At 39.5% G+C, this 12,672-nt stretch overlaps 2 protein-coding genes across 2 annotated transcripts; one reads left to right on the forward strand and one right to left on the reverse strand.

Annotated features, from left to right (window-relative positions):
• Nucleotides 1-492: 492 nt before the first annotated feature.
• Nucleotides 493-2,154, reverse strand: LOC109045032 (claudin-4-like). The gene has a single exon (XM_042770790.1). The coding sequence runs from the start codon at nucleotides 1,700-1,702 to the stop codon at nucleotides 1,082-1,084; it is 621 nt and encodes a 206-aa protein (XP_042626724.1). The 5' UTR covers nucleotides 1,703-2,154; the 3' UTR covers nucleotides 493-1,081.
• Nucleotides 2,155-11,471: 9,317 nt separating this feature from the next.
• On the forward strand, nucleotides 11,472-12,218 carry LOC122147648 (claudin-9-like). The gene has a single exon (XM_042770791.1). It carries the CDS (start codon nucleotides 11,664-11,666, stop codon nucleotides 12,216-12,218), a length of 555 nt encoding a protein of 184 aa, XP_042626725.1. The 5' UTR covers nucleotides 11,472-11,663.
• Nucleotides 12,219-12,672: the final 454 nt, after the last annotated feature.

Genomic DNA, 12,672 nt, shown 5'->3' on the forward strand with positions numbered 1-12,672 from the left:
AACTCATCAAAATAATTATGATCAAATTATTATTTACATTTATTTTGATGGGGTGATGAAACAATATTTTACTTTTTTATGTTAGATACAGTGGACTGGTGCTTTACTGCAGTTATCTCAGGGTAGGTTTTTTTTTTTTACGTCAAATTTCTGTGTAGATACATAGCTTATCAGCTACAAAATGCTACTGGACATTTCCACTGTTTATTCCCAGGCAAAAACATACTTTTCTTAAAACTCTTGGAACTTCACTATAGTAAAAACCTACAATTCTAAAATGTGAAATGTAAAAAATAGGAACATGTTTATTTGGGCCAGATTGCTGCCATCTGGTGAAATAAATAAATAAAAATAAAAAATAATAACATGACCTGGTGGTCAAGTAAATATCATGTAATGGCATTTTTTTTTTTTTTTTTGTCACGTTTTGGTCAACGTTTTTTTTAGTTGTTTTTTTTTTTTTTTGCAATAATGCTTACAGTCAAATACCATTAATTTCACTCTCTCTCTGTCCTTGTAAGCGTGTGAATATTTTGCACTCTTCCTGTAATTAGCACTTCAGTAGTTGCGACACATCCCAGATACCTTCTTTATTATATAATTGAGAACCCAACCATCTTTCTAAACAAAGAGAGTACAAACTTAACTGTTACTGTGTAATGAAGCACAAGAAACAATAATTGTGTGTTTCTAATGAATTTATTTGTTTGTAAAGCATGTAGTTGAAACGTTTTGTAGCATAGCACAAATATCTGTCACAAAGCACAACATGATAAAATTTACATTTTGTGTAAATCCTTAACACAAAGCATATCTGAAGAGGGAATGCACAGTGTGTGAATCCAGCTGGCAAAATTAAAAAGAGGTATTTACAGTTCCCACACAATTTTTGGCAGTACTGTTCTGTTCAGTGCTGTGACCTGAAACTTTCTTAGTATTCCACCATTACTATAAAATGTTGGCAGGTGACATCTAATTCAACCAGAACATTCACATACATGGTCAGTTGTAACACAAACAGGTCAAAAGCTGACCAAGATACAAATTAAAGTCACTTTTTGCAGTGCTCCTTGGTTCCTCTTCATACATAGCCTTTGTTTCCTCCAGGCCGAGCTGTGTACTTTGCAGTGTACTGATCTTTAGGAGGGCAGTTTGCACAAAGCAACGACCCACCAATAATTAACAGCGCCGAAGCAGCCCATCCAATAAACAATGAAGCTCCCAACTCTTTCTTCTGTGCGCTGACGGTCATAGGGTTGTAGAAGTCCCTTATAACTGTATTGGCCGTCCAGCAGACAGGAATCAAACACAGAACTCCAGCCACGATGAAGATGGCTCCTGAAATTATGCCCACTTTGGCCTTGGTGCGCTCGTCCTCTATGCAGTTGGTGCATTTCCCTCCAGCCGCCGCTAGCAGGATTCCAAAGACACCCACTAGGATGGAGATGACAATCAGGGCTCGAGCCGCCTGTAGATCTGAGCTGAGGGCCAGCATGGAGTCATACACCTTACACTGCATCTGTCCGGTGCTCTGCACCACACAGTTCATCCAGATTCCTTCCCAGGTTGTTTGCGCAGTGACTATATTCTGTCCAATGAAAGCCGTGACAAGCCACATAGGGAGAGCACAAACCACGATCACCCCGATCCAGCCGATGATGGCCAGGGCTATGCCCAGCATCTGCAACCCTGCTGATACCATGCTACCACGCTGCTTAGGTAAAAGAATAGTCTTTGGTCTCTAGAGCTGCTTTAGTGAACATGGGAGTAAAGCGGGCCTTTTTATGCAAAGTGAAACAAGGAAGGGCCACATGAATCACTCTCAGGTGCACCGTCACTATTATTTGCTCCCAGGCTGTGGTGTCATTAATCAAGCAAATCCCAGTGACAAGCCTTGACTCTAACTGCATTAGGGTGGATTTGTTTTTCGCTGAACAGGACATTTTATGAATCACAATTTCATAGTTATTCATAGTTTTACATTAGTGTGACTCATGGTTCAACGATGAAAGTACACTTTTAAGAAAAGCATAAGAGTAATCCATGAATAAAGGCAGACACAAATATATTATACCGACAATGGGTGTCCCAAGGCACGTGAAGGGTTTTGAAAGATGGAGTAACATAATTAACTAAGGTCAATACATTAAATTAAATAAATGAAATAAAAAAGGGATAAATAGGGATTAACCCTCTAGTACACACACCCAAAACACACTGAACATTGATTCACTGTCTTTTCTCCTTTTGCTAATTGCAGATAAAGCTTTAGCTTAGGAGGAGGATCCTGCTTAGAGATAATTATGTGACAACAATTCCATTGTAATAATAGGTTTTTCTAAATTAGTCATTTCAAGCAAAGCATATCACATGCCAGCCTCTCGCTAATACTTGTGTTACACATACATTTCTTTACTCTCACGAAAAGACAGTGAAAGCAGTTGCTTGAATAAAACTGAAAACTCTTTTCATACTTCACATTTTTCTAAACAGAAGCACTTCTAAATAGACAAATGAGAGAAAAACAACATGTAGTTGCTGACCTGGTTTCCAGTGTCCAGAAAGAGAGATGCAATCTTTCCTAAAGTCACTGCAGCACTATATAGTTAAAAGAACTAAAAAGTGTTCACTGTCCAAGAGTTTGCAGACATTTAGAGGCACATGGTAAAGGGATGAAAGTCAATCCCAGGTGTTTGCTGTGTAGAAAATAGAAAAAAGAGGGACAAAGTAAGGGATATTCATTGTTTCATCAATGAAAGAAGGCTCTGTTTGGTGGCCAGGAGGACAACAATGGCTCTATTTTACATGGCAGCTCATTAAAATCCCCTTGGATTTTGGCCAGGAGAAAGAGGATACAGTTCCACACACACACACACACACACACACACACACACACACACACACACACACACACACACACACACACACAGGTAAGGAATGTGTGCAATTAAGGATTTGAGGAAAGATGGTCTGCCACAGATTACCTTCATGGGTTCGGACGGAATTCTTTAAAAAAGGCTCTAGAAATATCAAACATTTCAATACAATCGTTGATTCATTTAATTTAAATACAAAGACAATCACAAATCATTTGGTTAAACTGATTATGTAACTGCAGCCATAATCACATGACCATAATGGAGGGAATACAATGAATCACATTTTGCAGTCTGTTCGAACATTCAAGTGGATCGTAGTTAATTTAATTGGGTTTGTCCTATCATGTGTATCTGAACACATGAGTTAGAAGCTTCTACATGCTTAAGGCTTTCAAACTCAGTAAGGCTCTTGTTAAAACCATCTAAACCTTTGATTATGGGAAATGTTACACATATGGAAAGATATGAATGTGAAAAGACAGCTCAGTTTTGTAATATTGTCAGAAGAACATTTTCATAAAGTGTCAACCTTAGAAACCTTGGGCAGAATGTGCAAAAATATATTTCATATAGAAACAATAATGTCTTAAATTAAAATGCATAAATACACATAAATATACTTCCAGCAGTGAGTCATCTGTCCCACACTCTGTTGACTCTTGTGTACTTACTAATGAAACTGTAAATACATTTCTTCCCCCGGGGGCTGACGGGGAGAGGCAGTATGTGTGATGTCAGAGAGTTTCAACCCTGGGCTCATGGGATGGTAGACAGAGTTTCTACGGATGATCAAGACTGTGATAGCGATCTAGAAGAATGAAAGGACTGATGAGTCAACAGTGCTTTCTAAAGATCAAGCATGACCGAACATTGAGAGCACAACACTGAGAGCACATGATGTCAACTACTTACAGACTGCTGGGTTTCTAAACAATTAACATATTAGAAGAGAAAAATAACAGTGGTCTACAGATCTTAAAGCACAACAGAAGACAATAACTTATATTCTTCTTAGGTAAGAAGGCTTTGGAGATGTGAATTTTCTTCTCTTTCTGAAGGTATATTTGATGTACTGAAAATTTTAATCTAATCCAAAAGCAAAAAAAAAAAAAAAAAAAAGAAAAAAAGAAAGAAAGGCAAATAAAAATATGAATTAATTAATTAATTAATTAAATACTACAACTGAGAATCACTGGACAAGTTGTTTGTAATAAAGCACATCAATAATGACCATACAAAAATATATTTACGTTTTGCAGCATTGCTGGTGACTCTTCCACATTAGGTGCTATAAACGATATCAACAGTCCAGTTTAATGAAAAAAAAAAACATATACCTGTGATTATATTTTTGCAAACTGATATGGCTTGTAGTACGTTTCATGGCACTTTCAAAGTTAAGTGTCCACTGACTGACGCTTAGGCATTAAAGTCCCCATGAAATCAAAATTAAAGTTTTTTTGGGTGTTAGTATCAATATGTTAGTCTTAAGGTTATCTATAAGGCAGTGTGCTCCAAAACAGTGTAAAAATTCGCATATAAGCATTCAAAGCTTGCAGTTCGTCACTTCCGCCAAAATGGCTCAACGATTTTTTTGACATCACATCGTACTTCATCTTCTCATCAAGTCTTCTGACCAATCAAATGCTCTCTAGAATCCAACGCGCCCGTCCCCTGCACCATAAATAGATGCTGAAATGCCGGCTGAGATCGGTCACTTGTTTACTGGGGGATTATTTCCTGGATAGCGAATGGCTCGTAGTGCACAATGTAGGTGATAGGGAACGATTCAAACAGTGTAAATAAGCTTTCGATTGGTGCAAATGAGGTCTGATTTCACATTATTTCATGTGAACTGTGGCAGCGCACACTGTCTGATCCGGATTTGGCTCCGGTCCAGAGACGCAATCGCACGGAGCGGATCATATCTGCGAGTTGGCATATATTAAAAACTTTTACAACTACACAGCCTCAGCATGATTATGACCACTATTTTGTTTTACTAAGAGTTTCATGTTGAATCTAGGGGGTAATCTATTAGACTGTGGCTGTCAAATGCGGTTTACCGAGCTCAACGGCTCTGGCCCGAGCAGATAAAAACACAACACTATTGGCTATTTTAAAAGGGGGCAGGGCTGCTTGATATGTCCCACCCTCTCCTCCTGTTTCAGTTGAAATTACGTCACCACATAGAATAATGCTGCATGTTTCAAGGCACTTCAGGGGACATTTAAAGTATGTTAAATTTTCTCTGAAACAGTGACACGCTTCGCAACATTTTATTATGTTGTGTTACGTGTTACGTTCGGAAATGAAATGTCCGGTGTGAGGCGCCATAATATTAAGACTTTATCGCATTTTAAATAAATTTTCCACCTCCACTAAACCATACCCTAAACCTTGACGATAATGTTAACAAAAGCAAAGGAAAAGAAAATAACAATTTTATGAACCAACCATGCCATTTTAGCTGATTTCAGATAAAGATAAACCATTTTTAATTTCATTTTAAAATTGGAAAAACCAATGACAACATTGCCATTTTTGATGTTTTTTGTTAAGTATGTGGTATTTTGTAAAAACAATAGTTTAAAAAAAAATCAGGAATCATAATACTGAGCAAAAATATCCACTGCACTTGTTTCCCCTCCCAGTCTGAGGCTGTAAGCCTTTAATGATCAATGATCTGTACTGATCATGAGAAACTATAGTGAAACAGGTTCACACTCCCACACCAAGTCACAGCATGCTGTGCTGATATTAAAGGCAGGCTATGTAATATTGTAAACATAACAACCTGGAAAAAAAAATGTCACTCTTATGTCACTTGTTTACCAGTTTGTCTTGTTTAACTGTTTTTTTTTTTTTTTTTTTTTTTTTTTTTGACAGGCATACTTTCAGGTTTCAAAGGCCAATGCTCAACTGTTAAATTCCTCTGTTGGTGCTTTAGAAAATATTCCCATATTTTACATTACATGGTACTTTAATATCCATGTACTTTTGACACTCATATGGTCCTGAATGTTGTACACAGTTGTACAAAGTTTTAATTGTATTTTGTTGTAATTTTAAAATAGTTTTATGTGTGTATGTATGTATGTATATATGTATATGAGTATTTTTAGATTTTCATTTGTAGCTTTACCCGTTTTTTATTTTTTTTATTTTTTATACATATGCTCAGTCTCAGGGAATTTGAACTATTATTTAAAGTACTAACATTAAGATTTATTCAGGGTTAAATTAAACTTTAAGCCAAGCAAAACATCCATCAAACATACAAGCAAACAGCAGTTATCTTCTAGCTCCCTCTATCAGTGAAAGGCAAGAATGTAAACACACAACACATGCTGTAGACCATCTGCATACTGTACACAGAGCCCAACAGAATTAAATCAAAAACAGTAAACATATGCCATGAAAATATATTTGCTTTTTATCAGTTTGATTTTACTCTAAAATTGAGAGATATCTAACCAGTGCACAATGTTTTAGCTTTGATAACAAAAGTGAATCTTTTCAAGATAGAAACACTGGGAGAACTACAGCCATCTGAAACCAGTCTACAGTATTAAATTTTTCCATACTTTTTAGTCTTAGCTTGTGGATTCTCATCTCTAGTATCAATCTTTTTTTGAACGGCTGTTTCATAAAACCTGACCTGTGTGTAGTGGAAAAATTAACTATATATTTAATTGGTGGAATTTAGTTCTGTGAAGGAATCAAATGTACCCTGGATGGGTACATTGAATCCATCAACCCCCCCAAAGCTTCCCCAAACCTGAGTCAACATTTCCCTTGTAAAGTAAGGTAACTCCACACAGAAAGGCCATTGACTTTTCTCTCAATAAACTAACTTGCTGTAATTAATAGTTTGTAAGGTAGTTGTTAACTTTAGGTATGGGGGTAGGTTTAAGTGATCTAAAATATGTTTATGCTGAATAAGGCATTAATATGTGCTTTATAAAATCTAATAAAACAGCCAATATGCTAGCAATATGAATGCAAATAAGCAAATAGTTTTTACTGAGAATAAGTCCTTAAAATAAAGTGTTACTGGCTAATACTGTAGATCTACCGAGTTCTTGGGTTGTGCTCAACATTATGATAAGTATCAGAACAGTGGGCTTGCTGCAGTTTGCCAGATAAAATGAGAGAGAAAAGAAAAATGGATATAAGATCGTTTTTCAGTGCACCGAAATGCCAAGTAAGTACAAAAAGTCCCCATATTAAGGCAATTTGGCCTCAATTAAGGCACAACGTCTCTATGTCCTCTTCAAAAATTGCTAGAGAAATTGTTTTTGTCCCTCACCCCAATTGCTCATCAGTGGCGGGGAAAGAGTGGAAATATTGAAAGAATCTAGTATTTACAATGTAGTTTTAGAAACTTAAAATTTGTTAGTAAACCACTGTATTATATTTACATTATGAAAAAAATATATATTTGTATAATCACTATTTTATTAAAGTCTGATGACACATTGAGCCCAATTTTGTGAGGCAGAGTGTCAAACATTGAAACATTAAACACTGAAATTCTTCCCCAGAATCCCTTGTGGTATTTTTAGAAAGCTTTAAATTAATGCAGCATTTGCAGCAAAGGGACTAACTTATTTCAGGTTCCCTCCACAGCTATGGTTTCAAAGCTATGAATTCAAAAGACAATACGATATGTTGGCTGCATTTATTGTCGTGGGTGATTTTAATCACTCCAACTTAAAGACAGTGCTCCCCAAATTCCATCAGCATGTTTCCTGCCACACTAGAGTAGATAAACTTTGGATCATGTTTACACAAACATTGATGGAGCCTACATCGCGACCCCCCTGCCCACCTGGGACAGTCTGATCACCTTTCTTTGTTTCTCACCCCTAAATATTCACCCCTCATCCACCATGTGAAGCCATCTGTGAGGACCATCAAAGTGTGGCCAACTGGACCAGACTCTTTACTTCAGGACAGATTTCAATACACAGACTGGAGTATGTTTGCTTCTCAGGCTGCCTGTGGCTCTCACACGGACATTGATATCTATACCTCCTCTGTACTGAATTACATCAACACCACCACAGTGACAGTGTTACAACAGTGAAACAGATCACAATGTACCCTAATCAGAAGCCATAGATGAACAAGGAGGTGTGACTCCTGCCTGAAAGCCCCAACAACACTGCCTTCAGGTCAAATGACGCTCAGCCCTACAGCAAATCCAGGGCTAACCCGAGGGCAGGCGCATCAAAAAGGCCAAGTACTGCTACAAGCTAAAGGTAGAGGAACACTTTTTCAACTCTGATCGCCGACGCATGTGGCAGGGCATCCCAGGTCATCAGAGACTACAATCCAAGCAACTCCACTCCAACGGTCACAGACGTCTCTTTCCTTAACGAGCTGAATGACTTTTATGCTCGCTTCGACAGTGACAGCAAGGAAATGGTCACCAAGATCACACTCTCAGCAGACCACCAACCCGTCAAATGCACCTCCACAGATGTCTACACTGCATTGAGCCGGATCAATGCATTTAAGGCTGTTGGCCTTGACGGCATTCCTGGACGTGTGCTTAGGGCATGGGCAGAGCAGCTCGCAGGGGTCGCAGGGGCACTGTCTCTCACCCAAGCAACTGTACCAAAATTCTTTAAGTCCACATCCATTGTGCCAGTGCCAAAACACTCCTTCCTGACGTGCCTGAATGACTACCGCCCCGTAGCACTCACACTATTGTTATGAAGTGTTTTGAGTGACTGGTCCTAGCACACCTCAAGAACTGCCTCCCAACCACACTGGACCCACACCAATTTGCCTACCGTACCAATAGGAGCATAGAGGATGCAGTATGCACAGTGCTGCACTAGGTACTCCCACACTTGGACAATAACAACCAACCTGTCCTCCAACTAATACGTTTGTATAGGTCGTTTGTCCAAATCCCTGAAATAGGACCCATCAGAGCGTATACTACAATTGTGCCCCATCGGCAAAAGGTCGTTTTCATATTAATGTTTTGTACTCTTTTATTTGCACTGTGATTTGCGTTTCGTGTAGCTCAGTTGGTAGATTATTGCGTTATACCTTGATATGCAATCATACTATCATGGGTTCGATCCCAGAGAACGGATGTGCACGTAAAATGTATATGCTTTTTGTTGGAGGACAGGCTCATAACAACACATATGTACAGATGTTGTTTGCTGACTTCAGCTCAGCATTTAACAATGTCATTCCCGCCAAGCTGACCACAAAATGTGGAGACCTGGGCATTAACCACCTCCCTCTGCAACTGAATTATGGACTTTCTGACCAACAGACCTCAGCATGTTAGATCAGGCCACACATGCTCCACCACCATCACACTCAACACAGGCGTACCACAGGGCTGTGTGCTGAGCCCATTCCTCTACCCCCCCTCTACACACCACGACTGCAAGCCTGTGCATGGATCCAACTCCATCATTAAGTTTGCAGATGACATCATGGTGATTGGCCTCATCAGAGAAAGAGACGAGACTGCCTACAGGGAGGAGGTTCAGCACCTGGCTGCATGGTGCGCTGACAACAACTTGCTCCTTAACACCAGTAAGACAAAGGAGCTTATTGTGGACTTCAGGAAGAAGAAAAGAAGCACACATGACCTCATCCACATTAACAGGATGGTTGTTGAATGTGTCTCCAGCTTCAAGTTCCTGGGAACCCACATCTCGGAGGACCTGTCCTGGACCACAAACACCTCCAGCCTAGTCAAGAATGCTCACCAGTGCCTCTTCTTCCTTAGGACACTGAAGAAGAACCAGTTGTCTTCAGCCATCCTGGTGAACTTCTACCGGTGTGCGATCGAGAGCATCCTGACCAGTTGTATTACAGTCTGGTATGGGAACTGCTCAGTTGCTGACTGCAAGGCACTGCAGAGGGTGGTGAAAACTGCCCAACGCATCACAGTGACAACACTTCCTGCTATTGAGGACATCCAGAGAAAACGCTGTCTACGTCGAGCTCGCAGCATTCTTAAGGATTCTTTTCACCCTGACCATAGACTGTTTAACCCCTGCGATGCGCTTCAGGAGCCTCCGGAAAAGGACCAGCAGACTCAGGAACAGCCTTCTCCCTACAGCTGTCTCCTTACTGAATTCTGCCCGCTGACACCCCCCCCCCCACACACACACACCACACACCACTACACTCCACACCCCTCCTCATCACTACATCTGGTTTACCCAAAAAAAAAAAAAAAAAAATCTGTTACACTTGTTATTACTTGCACTACTGTCTGTACATCCAGAATACTGAAATGATCCATTTGCACACTGGAATATTTTTCTATGCACTTTTTTTTTTTAAATGTCCATTGGACTAGTGTTTTGTACAGCTTAATGTATTGCTTACATATTTGCTTGTAAATGATGTTCATATGTTCATAGTTTCTGTTTATAGGCAGATGACACCACGGTGATAATCCATCTGTATAGTATGTTCATAGTACACCTATCTGTATATCATGCTGATAGTATTTAAAAAATCTGTAAATTATGTCCGTAGGTCTGCCTTATCTGTATATTTTATTGTACATTTGTAACATATCATAGACACTGTATATCATGTACTTACTGCTTATTGCACTTCTAGTTAGATGCTAACTGCATTAAGTTGCCTTGTACCTTACATATGCAATGACAATAAAGTAGAATCTAATCTAATCTAATCTAGTCTAATCTAATCTAATATAGTATGATTTAAATTTATGAGCACTTAATGGTGTGTTTGTCATTTTCTGTCCCATAGCAAACACAATAAAACAATTATTATTACGCAATGATAAATAATGACAAAATCATTTTTTTTTTCCCATTCATTTTAACATTTTAATGTCTACTCTTAGGTAGTGCTGGAATTAATTGAAATGACCAGCACCAGAATCAAACAGAACAGAATGAAACTGTTAAATGTAATTTCAAGTAAATCGGTAAAACAAACTAACTTAACAAAGTCAGCCTATCAATTTATGAAGTATATACGTTAATAATGCATGTTTCCATGTCTATGCAAATATATGGAAAATGTAAGTGTGTTAGAAGCACACTTCGCGTATAGTATGGATACTCCCAAGATCCCACTGGATTATGTGTCTTACTCCTGAAAACAAAGAGATGAATTATGTGATTCAGCAGATTTTCTCAAGGACACATGAGACACTAGATTTTAATGTGGGACAAAATATATACTTTTATACAATGTCATGGCAGGCAGGCCCTGAAAGATCAAGCTGAAATCTGATCCATATAATTACTGGGGCCGAACAAGTAAATAAGACAGAAATGTTAGTTCTTTTTAATGCATTGTTTTTAATAGTTTATAATCTTCCTTCTTAGGAGAACAATCAAAATGAAATCAAAAACAGTTTTTTTCACCAATGACATGCACGATACATGCTGCTATTCTTCTATTCTTCCTCATTGTCGCAATAATGCCATCCTGTTATAAGCAAAGTGCTACAAAAAGCCCCTGTTTCTCTTGTATCACACAAACCACGATGCCATCTAAGACTCCACCTTCCATCTTCTCTTAGCTGTATAAAGAAGGTAGAAACCGTATCTCTCTCTCTCTCCCTCCCTCCCTCTCTCTCTCTCTCTCTCTCTCTCCCTTTCTCTCTCTCTCTCTCTCTCCCTTTCTCTCTTTCACCATTTCTTCATTTAAGCAAATCTCCAAGTCTCTAATATCAGAGCTAATCCTCAGAGCTGTGTCCTGGATCCTGAGCACCACAGTCTGTGACACAGAACAGAACAGCGAAGCGCGATGGCTTCAGCCGGCCTGGAGATCCTGGGGATGATCCTGACCGTGGCCGGGTGGCTCGGCGTGATGGTTGCCTGCTGTTTGCCCATGTGGAGAGTAGCGGCATACATAGGCCAGAACATCGTCATCACGCAGATCGTGTGGGAAGGTTTGTGGATGAGCTGCGTGGTGCAAAGCACAGGACAGATGCACTGCCGAGTCTACGACTCCATGCTGGGGCTTCCCGACGACCTGCAGGCTTCCCGGGCTCTCACCGTTGTAAGTACGCTGCTCGGCGTGGTGGGCATGGCTCTGGCAGTGGCTGGAGCAAAGTGCACCAACTGCACCTCAGATACAGCAAACAAGCCGCGCATTATGCTGGCAGCCGGGGTGACGTTTATAACGTGTGGGCTGCAGCTACTAGTGGCCGTCTGTTGGACAGCTAACGGCATCATCCTGGATTTCCAAAACCCGATTCTAGAGGAGACTCAGAAGAGGGAGTTTGGGAACTCGCTGTACTTCGGATGGGGCGCCTCCTGCCTGCTGATCCTAGGTGGAGAGGAGATTTTATGTTGTTGATTTTGGTAAATTTCTGTGATTAGTGTGGGTGGCGTCGTGTATGCTGCTCAGGGGTCAAATCTATGGTGGTGAATGGATATGACAGGAGAGACTATGTTTGAGGGGTCTGAATCTTTGCACATGAAGGACCTTGAGAGAAAAGCCAACAAGATGTTAAATGACAGCAACAAGCATTCAAATGTCAATAACACATTAATGACTGGTGCTGAACTTTGATTACCAACCTGGCGCCTGTTTTTTATTTTCATTTAATAATGTATTTGTTACTGTTTTGCAATAACTTTGTGTTTTGATCTAAGTTTAGCATGCTCCAAAATGCTAATAGGTGAATAATCAGTTGTTCTTTTATATCACTGAAATTGTGATAATAAATGCTGATTTTCCACTCATATTGCAAAATGAATGGTTACACTTTATTTTGAGTCCCCTTAATACATTCTAATAACTATAAGTA

The sequence above is a fragment of the Cyprinus carpio genome, chromosome A15 (genome assembly GCF_018340385.1).
Source record: "Cyprinus carpio isolate SPL01 chromosome A15, ASM1834038v1, whole genome shotgun sequence".
Classification (NCBI taxonomy): domain Eukaryota; kingdom Metazoa; phylum Chordata; class Actinopteri; order Cypriniformes; family Cyprinidae; genus Cyprinus; species Cyprinus carpio.